The sequence below is a fragment of the Nerophis ophidion genome, linkage group LG01, assembly GCF_033978795.1.
Source record: "Nerophis ophidion isolate RoL-2023_Sa linkage group LG01, RoL_Noph_v1.0, whole genome shotgun sequence".
Taxonomy (NCBI): domain Eukaryota; kingdom Metazoa; phylum Chordata; class Actinopteri; order Syngnathiformes; family Syngnathidae; genus Nerophis; species Nerophis ophidion.
In genome coordinates, this window is record NC_084611.1 from 20,130,029 (window position 1) to 20,152,822 (window position 22,794).

General features: G+C 39.0%; 1 protein-coding gene across 1 annotated transcript in view; it reads right to left on the reverse strand.

Annotated features, from left to right (window-relative positions):
- Nucleotides 1-22,794, reverse strand: part of adgrd2 (adhesion G protein-coupled receptor D2) — a 103,855-nt gene that overhangs the window by 16,601 nt on the left and 64,460 nt on the right. The window contains exons 17-18 of the mRNA XM_061917614.1: nucleotides 20,000-20,115; nucleotides 1,163-1,283 (exon numbers count right to left, since the gene is read on the reverse strand). Of these exons, the coding sequence (XP_061773598.1) occupies nucleotides 1,163-1,283; nucleotides 20,000-20,115 (237 nt within the window). The remainder of the gene's footprint in view (nucleotides 1-1,162; nucleotides 1,284-19,999; nucleotides 20,116-22,794) is intronic.

A 22,794-nucleotide genomic window follows, 5' to 3' on the forward strand; every position in this document is an offset into this window, starting at 1 on the left:
TCAGTCATTCATCGTTCATAAACATTTAACCAAATTATGTGCCGCCTCTCAACTTAATTTTGTCCCAGCAGCACCCAAACGCAACACAACTGTCTAACCAATCAAACATTCCCCTGTATCACTTCCTTGTTTACACCAACAGAGACTCATTCATTCACTCATGTCTTTCTCATCAGTCATTCATTGTTCATAAACATTTACCCACAATATGTGCCGCCCCTCAACTTAATTTTGTCCCGGCAGCAACTAAACGCAACACAACTGTCTACCCAATCAAGCCTTCCCCCATATCACTTCCTTGTTTATACCAACAGAGAGTCATTCATTCACTCATGTTTTTGTCATCACTCATTCATTGTTCATAAACATCCCAGCAGCTCCCAAACGCAACACAACTGTCTAACCAATGCAACGTTCCCCCGTATCACTTCCTTGTTTACACCAACAGAGACTCATTCATTCACTCATTTTTTTTCTCATCAGTCATTCATTGGTCTCAAACATTTAACCAACTGATGTGCCGCCTCTCAACTTATTTTTTTTCCCAGCTGCACCCAAACGCAACACAACTGTCTAACCAATGCAACGTTCCCCCGTATCACTTCCTTGTTTACACCAACAGAGACTCATTCATTCACTCATTTTTTTTCTCATCAGTCATTCATTGGTCATAAACATTTAACCAAATGATGTGCCGCCTCTCAACTTAATTTTTTCCCAGCTGCACCCAAACGCAACACAACTGTCTAAGCAATCAAACGTTACCCCATATCACTTCCTTGTTTACACCAACGGAGACTCATTCATTCACTCGTGTTTTTCTCATCAGTCATTCATTGTTCATAAACATTACATTAAGATGCAAATAAAGCATGTATTCTCAGATTTGCTGAAATTGTTTACTTTATTTGGTTGGTGCAGAAAAAAGTACCCATCCCTAATTATTTCATACCATTTTATGAAGGTACATTATTCTTTTCTCATCCTCTGCATGAGCGGCCTCAAAATAACATTGATTATAGCTTGTGATATTAAAAAAAAAACAAAAAAAACAAAAAAACACCAGCGGACCTCACCTTGAAGTGCAGAGCTTGCACCTGGTTCCAAACACTGCAGAAAATTGTCACATAAGCAAAAAAGGCAGATCAGGAACTTTGCTTACCTGGAAGGCATTGAGAGCGGTGAAGATGTACGCCATGACAACAGACAGGTGGACCAGGACTCCACACAGCCAAGTCAGACCCAGGACAGGCAGCAGGATGAGAACTGGTCGAGTCACAGCCCTGCGAAGAAGGTACCTATCACATTTCAACAGGTACAGTACCAAAACCCGCCTCCGGGGAATCCTTACCAGTATTCAAAGGTAGCCATTATTGGTGGTCTTGTGTGTTCATCTGGTACTAAATATTATATTTTATTTTCTTGAACTCATGAGTATCATTTGCAGGCAGGAAGTAGTCTTAGCCATGAAGTTGAATATGCTAATCTACAAAGTGATTATACTGATATAATAAGTTCAAAATAAATTAGTGTGATCTGCTAAGACTGCGTGTACAAGAGTGGTGTTGATCGCCTTTTTCAAACAAAGTTTTTATGTGCCCTCTACATTTATTTTGGCGAACAAGCAGGGGTGTAGGAACTCGGGGAAACACTAACATTGGAGAAAGACGCATTTGTCCCACCCAAAAAACATACCGCTGGGTTGTACGCACTATTCTTTTTATCCATATTATTTGTTTATATTCATATTTACCAAACCATGTCTTTCGAGTCAAGTTGCCGTAATTGTGGCATGGTCACCTGTCCATTGTTTAAAGGGGAACATTATCACCAGACCTATGTAAGCGTCAATATATACCTTGATGTTGCAGAAAAAAAGACCATATGTATTTTTAACCGATTTCCGAACTCTAAATGGGTGAATTTTGGCCAACTAAACGCCTTTCGATTTATCGCTCTCGGAGCGATGACGTCAGAACGTGACGTCACCTAGGTAGTCAAAGCCATTTTCTCCACCACATTACACGCAGCAAGTCAAATCAGCTGTTATTTTCCGTTTTTTCAACTGTTTTGGAGACATCATGCCTCATCGGTGTGTTGTCGGAGGGTGTAACAGCACGATCAGGGACGGATTCAAGTTGATTTACGTAGAATGTGCATCGATTAGCACGGCATGCTAATCGATGCTAACATGCTATTTAGGCTAGCTGTATGTACATATTGCATCGTTATGCCTCATTTGTAGCTATATTTGCATCCAGCCTCTCCCTCCATCCACATTTAATGCCAAACAAACGCATACCAATCGAAGGATTTAAGTTGCTCCAGTGTCAACAGATGCGAAAGTCCCTCGTTTGGTTTTTACCGGCGATGATACGACAGAGATGGCACAGAGATGGCAAGAATGTGTGGATATCCTGCGACACTCAAAACAGATGCATTCCCAAGGATAAAGTCAACGAAATCACAAAGGTGAGTTTTGTTGATGTTATTGACTTATGTGCTAATCAGACATATTTGGTCACGGCATGACTGCCTGCTAATCGATGCTAACATGCTATTTAGGTTAGCTATATTTGCATCCAGCGTTTCCTTCCACCCACATTTAATGCCAAACAAACGCATACCAATCGACGGATTTAAGTTGCTCCAGTGTCAAGAGATGCGAAAGTCCCTCGTTTGGTTTTTACCGGCGATGCTACGACAGAGATGGCACAGAGATGGCAAGAATGTGTGGATGTCCTGCGACACTCAAAACAGATGCATTCCCAAGGATAAAGTCAACGAAATCACAAAGGTGAGTTTTGTTGATGTTATTGATTTATGTGCTAATCAGACATATTTGGTCACGGCATGACTGCCTGCTAATCGATGCTAACATGCTATTTAGGTTAGCTGTATGTACATTTGTAGCTGTATTTGCATCCAGCGTTTCCTTCCACCGACATTTAATGCCAAACAAACATTTACCAATCGACGGATTTAAGTTGATCCAGTGTCACAAGATGCGAGACTTCCGATCGTTGGTCTGCACATTTTACTGGCGATGCTAAGGCAAACATGGCCGAATAGCGTCAATAGCTATTCGCTCAATAGCTTCAGTTTCTTCTTCAATTTCGTTTTCGCTATCTGCCTCCATACTCCAACCATCCGTTTCAATACATGCGTAATCTGTTGAAACGCTTAAGCCGCTGAAAACCGAATCTGAATCCGAGCTAATGTCGCTATATCTTGCTGTGGTATCCACCAGTTGTTTGTGTTGGCATCGCTATGTGACGTCACAGGGAAATGGACAGTGGCTTCGCAGATAGCAAAAATCAGGCACTTTAAAGCTTTTTTTAGGGATATTCCGGGACGGGTAAAATTAAAAAAAAAACTTCGAAAAATAAAATAAGCCACTGGGAACTGATTTTTATTGGTTTCAACCCTTCTGAAATTGTGATAATGTTCCCCTTTAATTGTGAACTTTGCCATTGTTGCCAGGTAATGTAAACACTGGTTACTTCTTCCAGGTGGCAAAATGGAACAAAAGAATGAAACCAAAGCGGGATTTATTCTCTCATTTTGAAAAGAGTAACTCAATGCACAACACAACAACAACACTTAACTGGAATTTACAATTGCGGTAGGAACTGCAAATGAATGCCCTATGTGGGTAAGCTGCTGAACCACCAATACGAATGAGTGGAACTGAAATGGGAATGTCCAGGGTGAGTGGAGTGTGTGGACGTTGGAACGGTTCAAATGGGATGAAGAATGTGGGATATGCAATCGCTTGAATGATGGGGAGAAAATTACAGGAAATCCTGGGAAAACCTGAAGTTTTGGGAAAGGAGAAAACATGTTTCGCATTCGATATATGGGAAAGTAGTGTGGGTTGATGTTTGATAGGTGGGAATTGTGTTTAAAAATGGCAAAACATTTTGAGAATTTAGGGCACTGTAGAACTATTAACACATCCATTCCTTTGAATAGGAATTTCCAGGAAATTGGGGAATTTTGACTGAACCAGGAATTTTTGAAAATATTTATACAAGAACAATTTCCCTAGACGACATGAATGGGTTGGTATGTGAATTTTTGGAATAGTTTGAAAATTGTTGCCATAGTGACAGTTGAATTGAGAGAGGGAATTTCGGGAACACCGGAAATTTGAATGAAAGAAAGAAAAAAATAAGAGCATTGTGGAGAGGGGGCGTGGTCCACGCGTTCCCTGTGGGCGGGGTGTGTGCAGGGCTAGGCCATGAAGAAGCAGACAGGTGAGTAGATATCTCAGCTGGAACGAGTTATCTAATCACCTGTTCGCTTTATCAGCAGCGTCGGAGACCATGAGATGGGGCTGGCTGGAGAACGAGAGGGAGCCTGCCAGAGAGAGCTGAAAAGCCACAAGACTTTGCATGACGATGTTTATGAGCTGAAAAACCAAGAGACTTTGCACATTTATTGTTAAAGGGGAACATTATCACCAGACCTATGTAAGCGTCAATATATACCTTGATGTTGCAGAAAAAAGACCATATATTTTTTTAACCATCCATCCATCCATCCATTTTCTACCGCTTATTCCCTTTCGGGGTCGCGGGGGGCGCTGGCGCCTATCTCAGCTACAATCGGGCGGACTGTTATTTTCCGTTTTTTTGACTATTTTTTGGAACTTTGGAGACATCATGCCTCGTCGGTGTGTTGTCGGAGGGTGTAACAACACTAACAGGGAGGGATTCAAGTTGCACCACTGGCCCGAAGATGCGAAAGTGTCTGCCGCCAGACCCCCATTGAATGTGCCAAAGTGTCTCCACATTTTACAGGCGATGACAAACATGGCACAGAGATGTATGGATAACCTGCAGATGCATTTGCAACGATAAATTCAATGAAATCACAGAGGTGAGTTTTGTTGATGTTGACTTATGTGCTAATCAGACATATTTGGTTGGGGCGTGACTGCCAGCTAATCGATGCTAGCATGCTACGCTAATCGACGCTAACATGCTATTTACCGGCGGTGCTAAAACAGACATGGCACAGAGATGTATGGATAACCTGCAGATGCATTTGCAACTATAAAGTCAACTAAATCACATAGGTGAGTTTTGTTGATGTTGACTGCCAGCTAATCAATGCTAACATGCTATGCTAATCGATGCTAACATACTATTTACCGGCGGTGCTAAAGCAGACATGGCACAGAGATGTATGGATAACCTGCAGATGCATTTGCAACTATATTATGTTTCCTTCCACCCACATTTAAAGAAAAAAAAACACTTACCAATCGAAGGATTTAAGTTGCTCGAGTGTCACAAGATGCGAAAGTCCTGATCGTTTGGTCCGCACATTTTACCGGCGATGCTAACGCAGCTATCCGGCCATGCTATGGCTATGAATAGCGTCAATAGCTATTCGCTCAATAGCTTCAGTTTCTTCTTCAATACTTTCATACTCCACCCATCCGTTTCAATAAATGCGTAATCTGTTAAATCGCTTAAATCGCTGAAATCCGAGTCTGAATCCGAGCTAATGTCGCTATATTTTGCTGTGGTATTCGCCGTTGTTTGTTTACATTGGCAGCACTGTATGACGTCACAGGGAAATGGATAGTCTCATCGCAAATAGCGAAAATCAAGCACTTTAAAGCTTTTTTTAGGGATATTCGGGGACCGGTAAAATTTTGAAAAAAAATTCAAAAAATAAAACAGGCCACTGGGAACTGATTTTTATTGTTTTTAACCCTTTTGAAATTGTGATAATGTTCCCCTTTACCATTAAAACATATTGTAAACGGCTGCGCAAAGGTGTGTTGCTTTCTTTCCTGTGGTCACAACGAGAACCCGAAACAGAGAGGTTCCACAAGCATTTGTTGTCCCAACGAAGAGGGATATTTTGAAGGTGGAATGGTCAAAAACGGTTGAAAAATGTAGACTATGAAAACTTTGCAGGAAGAGGTGAAAATAGGGCTTTGTAAAAACGGGAATTCCTGGATTTTTTTACCCTGGGAAACATGTAAAAATCCTACTAGATTTGATGTGCAATGATGTATTTCAGTAGAATAGGAGTGCATAGTGGAATACATGGAGTATATAGAGTACATGGAGTACATAGAGTACATAGAGAAGTGAGACAGGTGAAGTGATGAAAGGTGGACTAAGGAAGCTCAGGTGAGGTCCTGAATGAGTGAAATATATATTAACCTGGTATTACTTTTTAAATTCTACATGAAAGTAACTGATAGTCAGGGAAGAGAAGAGAGCGTCAAGTGAAGCTACAAAGTGTAAGGAACAATTTTAAAATGATAATATTGACGAGGTGGCGACTTGTCCAGGGTGTACCCCGCCTTCCGCCCGATTGTAGCTGAGATAGGCGCCAGTGCCCCCCGCGACCCCGAAAGGGAATAGGCGGTAGAAAATGGATGGATGTATTTTTACAACCTTTCACTGGACAACTCACAACATATTCCTTCAAGTGAACTATTAAAAAGTTCGCTTGGATGCTATTATTTTTTCCAGTTTCCAATTTCTACCCCTTGTCCTTTTTGGGGTCGCAAGGGTTCGCTGGAGCCTAACTCAGCTGTATTCGGGCGGATAGCGGGGTACACCCTGGACAAGTTGCCACCTCATCCAAGGGCCAACACAGATAGAAAGACAACATTCACACTCACATTCACACACTAGGGACCATTTAGTGTCGCCAATCAACCTATCCCCAGGTGCATGTCTTTGGAAGTGGGAGGTAGCTGGAGTACCCGGAACTAACCCACGCAGTCACGGGGAGAACATGCAAACTCCACACAGAAAGATCCCGAGCCCGCGATTGAACTCAGGACCTTTGTATTGTGAAGCAAATGCACTAAGCCCTCTGCCACCATGGTGCCACTAAATATAAATATATATGTATATATATATGTATATATATATATATATATATATATATATATATATATATATATATATATATATATATATATATATATATATATATATATATATATATATATATATATATATACATGTACACACACATATATATATATATATATATATATACACACACACACACACACACATATATATCTATATATATGTGTATATATATACACATATATATATATACACACACACACACACACACACACACATATATATAAATATATATACATATATATATATATATATATATATATATATATATATATATATATATATATATATATATATGAAGTGCTTGTTTTACATTCAACAACCTGTGTGAAGTTGGCCCCCCTTATTATTGCTTTGTGCTACTAACGATGTGATCCTACCCCCCACTCCCTCATTTGGTAAAAATCTCCCCAAACTTGTCTTTCGTTTATGCTATGTGTGTGCTGGTATTTTTGTTTCGTAAAACAATTATAGTTTTTATGTTAACATTTTATGATACATAACCAGCCTTGTGAAAATCGCCCCAAACTTGTTCATTTGTTTGTGTTGCCTTTATGTTTAATTTGTTTTGTCTATTACTATTACGATATATTAATTAATATTATTATTGTATTAAAATATTTTGTTTATTACTACTACTATATTTAAATTATCATTATTATTATATTATAATATTTTGTCTAATCCTATTACTATATACTAATTAGTATTATAATTATTATTATCTGTTAACAACGTTTTATTAAAATCCCCTCAAACTTGTCCCATTTGTTAGGTTTTTTTGGTCTAACAACTACCTGTATACTTTTCTGGACAAGATGGCACTTAATGAATAATAACATGTTAATAACATCAAAAGTAGGATATTTAGACAAAACATGTTATAGCAAAAAAGTAGCACAAACAAATGGGTGAAGTTTGGACAAGGTGGTTTGTCGGCATGACGCCACCAGTACCAAAATTTGTTTAACAATAACTCCAAAAATGTAAATAACACTGTTATTTTTAACGATTGCAATGATTTACAGTTTCACACGGGTCGTACAACACATAATATGGTACTGTTCAATTTTACGTGAACCGGTAACCGGTAGTACTGACGAAATTTGGTCGGTAGTCATCAAAGTACTGAACTATGTTGCCATCTCAACGTGCATTATTAAAGGCCTACTGAAACCCACTACTACCGACCCCGCAGTCTGATAGTTTATATATCAACAGAGGTGGGTAGAGTAGCCAGTAATTGTACTCAAGTAAGAGTACTGTTACTTTAGAGATTTATTACTCAAGTAAAAGTAAGGAGTAGTCACCCAATTATTTACTTGAGTAAAAGTAAAAAGTATGTTGTGAAAAAACTACTCAAGTACTGAGTAACTGATGAGTAACGTTTTCGTTTACTGATCACGGCAACAAATAATGCACAAAAACATAACAATAGCAACGAGCAAATTCATAGCCAGGAATATCTCTTAAGCAACTAAAACAATAATATATATTAAATAATAGTACATTAAAATAAAATAAAAAAAATGGCACATTGAGCCACAATAACTTAACAGCACCATAGGCTCTGTAGGCATTGATTGATTGATTGATTGATTGATTAAAACTTGTATTAGTAGATTGCACAGTACAGTACATATTCCGTACAGTTGACCACTAAATGGTAACACCCCAATAAGTTTTTCAACATGTCGGATTCGACGTGTGACGGTCACGTGACCACCTGGCTCTGTTTGATTGGTCCAACGTCACCAGTGACTGCATTTGATTGGTGAAACGCAGGCATGCGTAGTTCCTACTTCAAATGCGTGTCTGACAATATCAAAACACACAAAACGTGCATTAACACATCGATAAAAAAAAGTAACGAGTAGCGAGCTGAATGTAGATAAATGGAACGGAGTAAAAGTAGCGTTTCTTCTCTATAAATATACTCAAGTAAAAGTAAAAGTATGTTGCAGAAAAACTACTCGTAGAAGTACAATTTATCCCAAAAGTTACTCAAGTAGATGTAACGGAGTAAATGTAGCGCGTTACTACCCACCTCTGTATATCAATGATGAAATATTAACATTGCAACACATGCCAATACGGCCGGTTTAGTTTACTAAATTGCAGTTTTAAATTTCCCGCAGAGTTTCTTGTTGAAAACGTCGCGGAATGATGACGCGTGCGCGTGAAGTCACGGACTGTCAGGAAATATTAGCGCAGCACCATTTGCGGCTAAAATTCATCTCTGTTCATCACGCAATTAAACAGTATTCTGGACATCTGTGTTGCTGAATCTTTTGCAATTTGTTCAATTAATAATGGAGAAGTCAAAGTATAAAGATGGAGGTGGGAAGCTTTAGCCTTTAGCCACACAAACACACGGTGATTCCTTGTTTAAAATTCCCGGAGGTGAAGCTTTACTACGGATCAGAGCGGTCAAGCGAACATGGTTTCCGACCACTTGTCAACAGGCAGGTTTCGGTGAGAAAATTGTGGTAAAAAGTCGCCTCTTACCGGAAATCTCTGGAGTTTGCGCCGTCCTTGTATCTGCCGTGACTTCCCTCAGAGACTGGGCTCAAGACACCCGTGGACACACCCCTCCGACTATCAGGTACTATTTAATCTCACTAAAACACTAGCAACACAATAGAAAGATAAGGGATTTCCCAGAATTATCCTAGTAAATGTGTCTAAAAACATCTGAATCCGTCCCAATGCAATCGCCTTTTTTTTTCCTTCTTCTAGTCCTTCGCTATCAATATCATCATCCACGTATCTTTCATCCTTGCTCAAATTGATGGGGAAATTGTCGTTTTCTCGGTCCAAATAGCTCTTGCTGCTGGAGGCTCCCATTAAAAACAATTTGAATATATGAGGAGCCCTCACCCTTGTGACGTCATCGTCTGCGACTTCCGGTAAAGGCAAGGCTTTTTCATTAGCGACCAAAAGTTGCGAACTTTATCGTCAATGTTCTTTACTAAATCCTCTCAGCAAAAATATGGCAATATTGCGAAATGATCAAGTATGACACAGAGAAAGGACCTGCTATCCCCGTTTGAATAAGAAAATCTAATTTCAGTTGGCCTTTAAATGCTAATACAGGTTTTCATGCTAAATATTTTAGTTCATTTGCCATTGCACATGTCTCAGAAAAAAAAACAACAGGATTCGGATGATTTACCGAGCTGTTTGGACGTTTATTTGGAGCCTCAGCAAACTTTTTAATGCCAAAGGACATCTCGGAGGGTTTCATTCTTTCCTTAATTGGATAGATGATCCTTCCCCTTTGAAGCCATTAAGGTTTGTTCTCACTGCTGTTATAATTGTGATGACACTTCCGACTGAGATGCATCTGCCAGAACTCACCTTCCCCTCTTTTATGTTCAAAATGTCTTTCCTTCTCCAAAGTGCACAAAAACACTTGAGTGAAGTAACAAGAGAGACATGGGCGAGTGTGAAGGACATTCTGCAGAAGAACAAGAATATGTTTGTCCTCAGTGAAATATGTTGCAGCTGTGCAACAACTGTGGAAAAATGTAAAGGTGGTCTTCCTTCCGACACGTGCCGTGTTACAGACACACTCAACAGCCTTATGACAACAAAACCTCATTTTGGTTCGTAAATACTGAAGAACGAGTTGCAGTGAGCGTGGGGGAACAATAAAGAATTGGAGAATGGGGTCAGCTGTTACTAGGTGCACAAAAAAATAAAATCACGCCTGAATCGCAGATATTTTTTGTTCCCGATTCTAAATTGAGTCATCATTTAAAAAAAAAGTAATTTCAAAACAACCCAAAAAAAATGACTTTTTTTCAAAGTTGATTTTTGAAATAAATAAATAACATATAGATATATACATATACACGTGTATATATATATATATATATATATATATATATATATATATATATATATATATATATATATATATATATATATATATATATGTGTATATGTACATACATATACAGTATTTACACATATATACAGTGGGGCAAAAAAGTATTTAGTCAGCCACCGATTGTGCAAGTTCTCCCACTTAAAATGATGACAGAGGTCTGTAATTTTCATCATAGGTACACTTCAACTCTGAGAGACAGAATGTGAAATTTCAGGAATTCACATTGTAGGAATTTTAAAGAATTTATTTGTACATTATGGTGGAAAATAAGTATTCTCACGATACATGGCCCCATTCATTCTTTCCTTAACACAGATCAATCGTCCTGTCCCTTTAGCAGAAAAACAGCCCCAAAGCATGATGTTTTCACCCCCCTGCTTCACAGTAGGTGTGGTGTTCTTGGGATGCAACTCAGTATTCTTCTTCCTCCAAACACGACGAATTGAGTTTATACCAAAATGGATACATGGATGATACAGCAGAGTATTGGGAGAATGTCATGTGGTCAGATGAAACCAAAATATAACTTTTTGGTATTATCACAATTTAAGAATGGTTAAAACCAATAAAAATATTTTTTTTTCAAAATTTTACCTATCATGCAATATCCCGAAAAACGACCTCAAAGTGCTTAATTTTCACCATCGCTATATCCACCCGTCCATTTTCCTGTGACGTCACTGCGTGATGCCAATACAAACAAACATGGCGGATAGAACAGAAAGATATAGCGACATTAGCTCGGATTCAGACTCGGATTTCAGCGGCTTAAGCGATTCAACAGATTACGCATGTATTGAAACCTATGGTTGGAGTGTGGAGGCAGATAGCAAAAACAAAATTGAAGAAGAAACTGAAGCTTTTGAGCCATATCACGACAGACAGCGGCAACAAGCACGAATTTGGCGATCGCCTTCTAACCAACGATTGCATCTTTTGACCACTGATGCAACTTGAATCAGTCGATTGGTATGTTCTTGTTTGGCATTAAATGTGGGTGGAGGGAAAAGCTGGATGCAAATATAGCTACAAATGAGGCATAATGATGCAATATGTACATACAGCTAGCCTAAATAGCATGTAAGCATCGATTAGCTTGCAGTCATGCCGTGAGCAAATATGTCTGATTAACACATAAGTCAATAACATCAACAAAACTCACCTTCGTGATTTCGTTGACTTTATCGTTGAAAATGCATCTGCTTTGAGTGTCGCAGGATATCCACACATCCCTGTGCCATCTCTGTCGTAGCATCGATATCGTAGGTAAAGTGTGCAAAACAAACGAGGGACTTTCGCATCTTTTGACCACCCGTGCAACTTGAATCCGTCGATTGGTATGTGTTTGTTTGGCATTAAATGTGGGTAGGAGGGAAATGCTGGATGCAAATATAGCTACAAATGAGGCATAATGATGCAATATGTACATACAGCAAGCCTAAATAGCATGTTAGCATTGATTAGCATGCCGTGACCATTGATATGTCTGATTAGCACACTCCACGTAAGTCAACTTGAATCCGTCCCTGGTCGTGTTGTTACACCCTCCGACAACACACCGACGAGGCATGATGTCTCTAAGGTACGGAAAACAGTCGAAAAAACGGAAAATAACAGAGCTGATTTGACTTGGTGTGTGTAATGTGTTTTAGAAAATGGCGGATTTTTTCCTGTTGTGACGTCACGGGTGAAAGGTCATCGCTCCGACAGCGAACAATTGAAAGGGGTTTCAATCGCCAAATTCACCCTTTTAGAGTTCGGAAATCGGTTAAAAAAACATATGGTCTTTTTCTGCAACATCAAGGTATATAATGGCGCTTACATGGGTCTGGTGATAATGTTCCCCTTCAACCCATCCCCTTGTTTCAGCCCCTGGGAGGTGAGGGGAGCAGTGAGCAGCAGCGGTAGCCACGCTCGGGAATCATATTGGTGATTTAACATCCAATTCCAACCCTTGATGCTAAGTGCCAGACAGGGAGGTAATGGGTCCCATTTTTATAGTATTTGGCCGGAGTTTGAACCTACGACCTACCAATCTTAGGGCAAACACTCTCACCACAGGGCCACTCGCCTCCGACTAGATATATTTGTTACTTCTATTTCGGCATTAAAAAGTAAATGTACTTTTTAATTTTTGATATTATGCAATAATGCAACAAAACATACTTTCATACATTCAAAAAAATGTCTTGTTAGAATAAATGTTAAATAATTAAATATCTATCAAGTTGTACTCTATTGTACTCTTTATGGTGATATTCTGGTGACTGAGGTGCCAGTTGTTTGTTTTTGTTTTTTGTTATTATCGTAAAAAACAGTCTTTCCAATTACAGTAGGACACTATAAAAGCAGCAACAGTAGATTTTACAGTAAAAAAACTGGCAGCTCAGTTTCATTTTATTTTAATGTAAAAAAAAAACAATAGTACTGTTTTTCCATTCTGTTTACAATAATATGCTGTAAAAGCCTCTGCAACTTTTTGGGTAACATTCAAGCAACTGAGTTGCCAATTATTTACAGTAAAATCCAATGAAAAAAAAAGATATAATAATCAAATGCATTGGTAATTTACCATTTGATCCGATTCGAATCCTGGGTGACCATTTGATTCATAATCGATTCTTGATTCAACGCGATTTTCTTGATTCAAACCGATACTTGCAATGTATTATTTGGTATAATATTTATGAAAATTTACCATTTGATCCGATTCGAATCCTGGGTGACCATTTGATTCATAATCGATTCTTGATTCAACGCGATTTTCTTGATTCAAACCGATACTTGCAATGTATTATTTGGTATAATATTTATGAAAAAAGGTTCGAATCCATCCATCCATCCATTTCATACCGCTTGTCCCTTTGGGGTCGCGGGGGGCGCTGGTGCCTATCTCAGCTACAATCGGGCGGAAGGCGGAGTACACCCTGGACAAGTCTCCAACTCATCCGCAAAATATACGAACATACATACATACATGTATGTGTAAGTGTGTGTGTGTATATATATATATATATATATATATATATATATATATATATATATATATATACATATATATATATATATACACACACACACTTACACATACATGTATGTATGTATGAATTTATGCATGTTTGTATATTTTGTTGTGCAACCCTATTTTATACTCTTTTTAGTTTTTCTCTTACCAAAAATTGATCAAACCTTAAAACAGTTACATACTGAACCATAACTATTTTGAAATGTAGTAGTATTCCGGTATTATGGAATCGTACTAAAATGACACATGCGGAAACTATTTTCTGGTGAGGCAAATGCTGACCCTTCAGATTTTAAAAACGGTAAAAAATATGTATACTGTATATATTTTGATATATCATATAAATGCTTGCTAGCTGGCTGAAATGCATCACATGCATCATTTGTGGGGGGAAAAAAAACATGACACTCGAGTCACAAAGTCACAATCTGTCGCCCTGTAACCATAGCAACCAGTTGCTGCAGACTCATATACAGTTGATGCACTAAAAGAGTTTAATCCCGCATAGAAGGAATTAATTGCCTTCACTGCATATGATGCTGGTTTGATTACCCTGTATGCTTATTAATATGCAGGAGAAATGAGCAACAACAACAAAACAATGTAAACATGAATGTGCGGCCAGGAGGTTGATAACAATTTTTTTTTCAATAAATAGAAATATTGGTCAATCACATTTTGTTCTACATGTTTTTGTATGATTAAAATCAATGTTTTTTGAAATATTTTTAAAGCAAATATTGTTAAAATTGCACTATTAATGAATTATTTAATGTATTCATTAATTACAACAAAAAATAATACACACTAATAATAATGACAATAATAATAATCAAACAATTAAAAGAAAAAAAAAACATATGCACATTAAATACCTTACCTCTGCTTTCGCGCGCAGTGTGGTTAAATCAATGAATTATTTAAATGAATAAATACTCGATTAAATATCTAAATAAATAATTGAATGATTAAGTAACTAAATGTAATTGTACAATAAAGAAATTATTTGTTTTTATTAAAATTGTTATTTTTATTGTTATTCGTTATTTAATTGATACCTTTTAAGCCCCAAGAAATGAAGAATTACAGTGAATGCCATATGTTTAGAAAAACATAATTAAAAATAATTACAGAAAAAATAATTAATTAATGGTTGTAGAAAAAACACTCCCATGTTGATACTCTTATTCATAGATGTACATTTATTAAAAAAAAAAAAAAAATCTAAATATCTCACGCATACTTCTGTATCAGATTTTCTGCTTATTTCTCACTAGATTACATCTTTTGTTTTTTCTTGCTTACATTATTTTACAATAGCTTTGTCCTTTAACATTGCCCCTTTTTTTGTTAAGAAATGAAAAATTACAGTTAATGTCATATAGGGAAAAAAAAGTAAAGAAAAAAAAATTACAGCAAAGGTGAAATGAGTGAAAATTGATGATAATATAAGTGATAATGAGTTAATACATTCAAAGTGACACATATAATAACTAATAATAATGCATTTTGTCATTCGTAACACCATTTTGGCATCCAATGTCTGTTAAAAATATCAAATTATCCCACGCTTTTACCTAGACTTTTAACATTTTCGTCCCACTTTTTTGTCATTACATTACATCTTTTTTTTCTTACATGTATACTGTTTTCAAATGTACCCTGACTTAAATGAGTATAATGATTTAATTATATATATATATATTTTTACCTCTTACCAAAATAAAAATCTTAATTAACATTTACTAACACATTTATGCAATTAATTACAATTATAATCAATTAATGACACATTTAGGTCATTAAGTAAAGATGTATATATTTATTGTGTTCCTTTTAATTATTCATACCTCACGCAGGAAGATAAACAAATTTTAAATATCTGACAATCTTGATGCTGCAATTTTGCCGCCATCTTGCGGACAATGTGAGTAATTCAGATCAATGACCCTAAATTGTGCACTGAAGGAGAACAGCATAGCATTATTTGTATGACCCAATCCAAACAACCTTCCCTAGTCATGGCGCAAACAATAAAACAATGTAACCACCACAAAATGTCAGCACACATGGTCACACATAAGATGACCTGCTCACTGAACTTTGTGGGTATTATAAAAAAAACGTCCACGTACTATAAATATATATAAAACCCCCATTTGAATCCATTACAAAGCCTGATGGGAAAAATGCAAAACACTCTCCGCACTTGTCCATGTTAATGTCATGCCTGTGAATCAGGTCTTACGTTCGATCATGTTATGTTTTGTTTTTTGGACTCTTGTTTCCCCTTTTACACTTCCTGGTTTGTTTTTGTTACCATGACAACTCATTGATTTTCACCTTGCCCTCCTAGTCACGCCTCGGTCCTCAGCTCTCACACCTGTTTCTAATTACCACAGCCAGTATTTAAGTCATTTGTTTTCTGTTCCTCGGCCTGGGAACTTTGCTACCTACATACCGACATTCCTACCTATGCTGCACCTCCTTCATGCCCTCGATCACCTGCCACGCACCTTGCTACTCATGCACCTTGTTTTTGGTCACAGTAAATGTTTTGTTTTAGTTGTTCATAGTCATGCCATCGGGCTGTTTTCGTTTATAGTTCATTGTTATTCATGCCATTGAGCAAGTGTTTTGGTTTCATGTTTATAGTTGTAGCCTCGGTTCTAGTCTTTTGTTTCATAGCCAAGTTTTCCGCCCTCGAGCGCGCCATTTGTTTGCCTTTTGTTTTAGTCTGTTTGTTTATTAATCAATAAACATGTACCTTAATTCACGCCTGGCTCGTCCCAAATTCCCTCTGTGTCGAAGAAGCAAAACAAATCCAAGTCAAAGTCCTGACAGTTAGCTGTTTGATATTTCTGATTGACTACAAAATGTTAAGGAGGTTGTCATGGAAATCAACTAGGTAGAACTTTCTTTAAGTCTTAATATCCAACTATATTAATGAAGATTACAGACAAAGGACCAAGATTTAATTCGCCCGGACGCGGGTCACCAGGGCCCCCCTCTGGAGCCAGGCCCCAAAGTGGGGCACGATGGAATGCGACTTGTGGCCGGGCCTGTCCCCATGGAGCCCGGCCGTGGTGGGCTCTCCTATTTCTGGGGCTGAGGTTGCCGAGGTAGTTAAAAAGCTCCTCGGTGGCAAGGGCCCGGGGGTGGATGAGAACCGCCCAAAGTTTCTTAAGGCTCTGGATGCTGTGCAGCTGTCTTGGTTGACAAGACTCTGCAACATCGCGCGGACATCGGGGGCGGTACCTCTGGATTGGCTTACCAGGTTGGTGGTTCCTCTCTCTAAAAAGAGGAACCGGAGGGTGTGTTCCAACTATCGTGGGATCCCACTCCTCAGCCTTCCCGGTAAGGTCTATTCAGGTGTACTGGAGAGGAGGCAACGCCGGATAGTCGAACCTTGTATTCAGAATGAACAGTATGGTTTTCGCCCTGATCGTGGAACTGTGGACCAATTCTATACTCTCGGCGGGGTCCTTAAGGGTGCATGGGAGTTTGCCCAACCAGTCTACATGTGCTTTGTGGACTTGGAGAAGGCATTCGACCGTGTACCCTGGGAAGTCCTGTGGGGAGTGCTCAGAGAGTATGGAGTAACGGACTGTCTGATTGCGGCGGTCCGCTCCCTGTATGATCAGTGTCAGAGCTTGGTCCGCATAAACGGCAGTAAGTCGGACCCGTTTCCAGTGAGGGTTGGACTCCGCCAACTCTGCCGATTCTGTTCATAACTTTTATGGACATAATTTCTAGGCGCAGTCAGGGCGTTGAGGATATCTGGTTTGGTGGCTCCAGGATTAGGTGTCTGCTATTTGCAGATGATGTGGTCCTGATGGCTTCATCTGGCCAAGATTTTCAGCTCTCACTGGATCTGTTAGAAGTCGAGTGTGAAGCGACTGGGATGAGAATCACCACCTTTAAGTCCGAGTCCAAGGTTCTCACCCGGAAAAGGGTGGATTGCCATCTCCGGGTTGGGTAGGAGATCTTGCCCCAAGTGGAGGAGTTCAAGTACCTCGTAGTCTTGTTCACGAGTGAGGGAAGAATGGATCGTGAGATCGACAGGCGGAGCGGTGCGGCGTATTCAGTATTGCGGAGGCTGTATCGATCCGTTGTGGTGAAGAAGGAGCTGAGCTGGAAGGCAAAGCTCTCAATTTACCGGTCGATCTACGTTCCCATCCTCACCTAAGGTCATGAGCTTTGGGTTATGACCGAAAGGACAAAATAATGGGTACAAGTGGCCGAAATGAGTTTCCTCCGCCAGGTAGTGGGGCTCTCCCTTAGAGATAGGGTGAGAAGCTCTGCCATCCGGGAAAAGCTCAAAGTAAAGCCGCTGCTCCTCCACATCGAGAGGAGCCAGATGAGGTAGTTCGGGCATTTGGTCCGGATGCCACCCGAACGTTGCCCTAGGGAGGTGTTTCGGGCACGTCCAACTGGTAGGCCAGGGGGTAGACCCAGGACATGTTGGGAAGACTATCTCTCCCGGCTGGCTTGGGAACGCCTCAGGATCCGCCGGGAGGAGCTGGAGGAAGTGGCTGAGGAGAGGGAATTCTGGGCTTTTTGACTTAGGCTGCTGCCCCGGCGACCTAACCTCGGATAAGCGGAAGAAGATGGATGGACGGATGGATGGATAGATGGCATTATATACATAAAATTAGTACACACATCTGTATAGGATGCAAATATATATATATATATATATATATATATATATATATATATATATATATGTATGTCATATATGTGTATATTTATATATACTGTATATATTAGGGCTATGAATCTTTGGGTGTCTCATGATTCGATTCAAAATCGATTCTTGGGGTCGCAATTTGATTATATATCGATTTTTTCGATTCAACGCGATTCTCGATTCAAAAACAATATTTTTTCGATTCAAAACGATTCTGTATTCATTCAATACATAGGATTTCAGCAGGATCTACCCCAGTCTGCTGACATGCTAGCAGAGTAGTAGATTTAAAAAAAAAAAGGTTTTATAATTGTAAAGGACAATGTTTTATCAACTGATTGCAATAATGTAAATTTGTTTTAACTATTAAACAAACCAAAAATATGACTTATTTTATCTTTTTAAAAACATTGGACACAGTGTGTTGTCTAGCTTATGAAATGCGATGCAAGTGTAAGCCACTGTGACACTATTCTTCTTTTTTTTAATTTTTATAAATGTCTAATGATGATGTCAATGAGGGATTTTTAATCACTGCTATACTGAAATTTTAACTAACTGGGGATAGGTTGATTGGCAACACTAAATTTGCCCTAGTGTGTGAATGTGAGTGTGAATGTTGTCTGTCTATCTGTGTTGGCCCTGCGATGAGGTGGCGACTTGTCCAGGGTGTACTCCACCTTCCGCCCGATTGTAGCTGAGATAGGCGCCAGCGCCCCTCGTGACCCCAAAGAGAATAAGCGGTAGAAAGTGGATGGGATTAATACTGTTGTTGATAATATTCATATTTCTTTCACTTCTTTTGGTTTGTTCCGTGTCGTGTTTGTGTCTCCTCTCAATTGCTCTGTTTATTGCAGTTCTGAGTGTTGCTGGGTCAGGTTTGGTTTTGGAATTGGATTGCATTGTTATGGTATTGCTGTGTATCGGTTTGTTGGATTGATAAAAAAAAAAAATCGATTTAAAAAAAAATGAGAATCCATTCTGAATCGCACAACGTGAGAATTCCCATTCGCATTCGAATCGATTTTTTCCCACACTCCTAGTATATTTGTAAAGTTACTTTACATGCAGTCGAAAAGATTCAAACTGTCAAAAGTGAATACATTGTGTAGTTATGTTTTGTGGCTGCAAACTATTTTCTTTTCCTGGAAGATGAGGCAAAAAGGCAGTTTTGCCCGCGAAGGAAGCCGACCCCTGGCATAAATCATGCACTGGAGAGCACATTGTGTTGGTTTGGAGAGTTCCGCACAAAGGCTACGTTGTATTGGGGCCAGGTGAAGGTTAGGCCGATAAGACTGAACGACTCCCACAGAAGACTCCCAAAGCGCAGCTCCTATCTCGCTGCTGTCTGTATTGACCACACTTTGCCGCGATAACAAAGAAACGTTCTCTCCGCACGGCGGGGTTGGAGGAAGGCACACTTTCACGACAGTCGGGACAGACGGAGCAACATCGACATTTCAGAATCTTACCAGGTGAGGTCAAAGGTCTGCATTTTCGAAGCTGAGCGTGGACTGAGCATCTTGGCGCGGCGGCGGGCACTGGAAACGGTCACCATGACGACCCGGCACAACACCACCGAGTTGACCTGTAAGTGGAGGAAGAATGCGTCAGCCTCCAATAAGATGGCCACCGCCACTTGGTCACCCTGCATGAATAAGTTAAACTCATGCACACATTCTCATTCTTTGGGCGCCTAACCATCCTCTCCGATTCGATTCGGAATCGATTCTCACAATGTATTATTGGGTATAATTGAAACTTTTTCAAAACAGGTTACAGGTTAGAAAAGCTCCTTCTGGTTGAATGGAGATGGCCGAATAATCTATTTTTAAAAACTGATTCGTATTGAAAAATAAAACAATATTTATATAAACATCCAGGGTGTACCCCGCCTACCGCCCAAATGCAGATGAGATAGGCTCCAGCGACCCCCCCGCAACCCAAAAGGGACAAGCGATGGTAAATGGATGGCTATATGAATATATATATATATATATATATATATATATATATATATATATATATATATATATATATATATATATATATATATATATATATATATTAGGATATATATATTAGGGGTATGGGGAAAAATAGATTCGAATACGAATCAAATCCAATACGTTGTGCGATTCAGAATCGATTCTCATTTTCAAAAAAATCGATTTATCCATCCATCCATTTCCTACCGCTTATTCCCTTTTGGGGTCACGGGAGGCGCTGGCGCCTATCTCAGCTACAATCAGGCGGAAGGCGGGGTACACCCTTGACAAGTCGCCACCTCATCGCAGGATTTACATTTTTTTTTTTTTTTTTTTTTTTTTTTATCAATCCAACAAACCACTACACAGCAATACCATAACAATGCAATCCCATTCACAATTCACAAACACGACACAGAACAAACCAAAAGTAGTAAAACAAAAATAATTATTATCAACAACAGTATCAATATTAGCTATAATTTCAGCATAGCAGTGACATTATCATTAGACATTTATAAAACATTTAAAAAAAGAAGAATAGTGTCACAGTGGCTTACACTTGCATCGCATCTCATAAGCTTGAAAACACTGTGTCCAATTAGATTAGATAGTACTTTATTTATTCCGTCAGGAGAGTTCCTTCAGGAAAATTACAATTTTCAGCACAATCCCATTCAAGATCAGACAAACATTACAGGGAGACAGAACAGGATCGCTGACGGGTCTGCCGGCTTCCAGCGCCCCTTACAAAAAAGATGACATACAGGTAAACAAGGGGGATGGTACAAAAAATATAGAAGATTAAAATAAAAGAAAAAAAATCGGTCTTAGCCTAGGCCCTGGAGTGGGGGTGCAGACTGAGGCCAAGGGAAAAAAACAACAACTCATAGCCATAGTACACATCCAATGTTTTCACAAAGATAAAATAAGTCATATTTTTGGTTCGATTAATAGTTAAAACAAATTGACATTATTGCAATCAGTTGATAAAACATTGTTCTTTACAATTATAAAAGCTTTTAAAAAAAAAGCTACTACTCTGCTTGCATGTCAGGAGAGTGGGGTAGATCCTGCTAAATTCCTATGTATTGAATGAATACTGAATCGTTTTGAATCGGAAAAATATCGTTTTTAATCGAGAATCGCGTTGAATCGAAAAAATCGATATATTATCGAATCGCGACACAAAAATCCATATTGAATCAAATCATGGGACAAAGATTATATATATATATATATATATATCCATTCATCCCTTTTCTACCGCTTATTCCCTTTTGGGGTCACGGGGGGCGCTGGTGCCTATCTCAGCTACAATCGGGCGAAAGGCGGGGTACACCCTGGACAAGTCGCCACCTCATCGCAGGGCCAACACAGATAGACGGACAACATTCACACTCACATTCACACACTAGGGACCATTTAGTGTTGCCAATCAACCTATCGCCAGGTGCATGTCTTTGGAAGTGGGAGGAAGCCGGAGTACCCGGAGGGAACCCACACATTCACAGGGAGAACATACAAACTCCACACAGAAAGATCCCGAGCCTGGGATTGAACCCAAGACTGCAGGGCCTTCGTATTGTGAGGCAGACGCATTAACCCCTCTTCCACCGTGAAGCCCTATATATATATATATATATATATATATATATATATATATATATACATATATATATATACAAACCCCGTTTCCATATGAGTTTGGAAATTGTGTTGGATGTAAATATAAACGGAATACAATGATTTGCAAATCCTTTTCAACCCATATTCAGTTGAATATGCTACAAAGACCACATATTTGATGTTCAAACTGATAAACATTTTTTTTTGTGCAAATAATCATTAACTCCAGAATTTAATGCCAGCAACACGTGACAAAGAAGTTGGGAAAGGTGGCAATAAATACTGATAAAGTTGAGGAATACTCATCAAACACTTATTCGGAACATTCCCACAGGTGTGCAGGCTAATTGGGAACAGGTGGGTGCCATGATTGGGTATAAAAACAGCTTCCCAAAAAATGCTCAGTCTCTCACAAGAAAGGATGGGGCGAGGTACACCCCTTTATCCACAACTGCGTGAGCAAATAGTCAAACAGTTTAAGAACAACGTTTCTCAACGTGCAATTGCAAGAAATTTAGGGATTTCAACATCTACGGTCCATAATATCATCAAAAGGTTCAGATAATCTGCAGAAATCACTCCACGTAAGCAGCATGGCCGGAAACCAACATTAAATGACCGTGACCTTTGATCCCTTAGACGGCACTGTG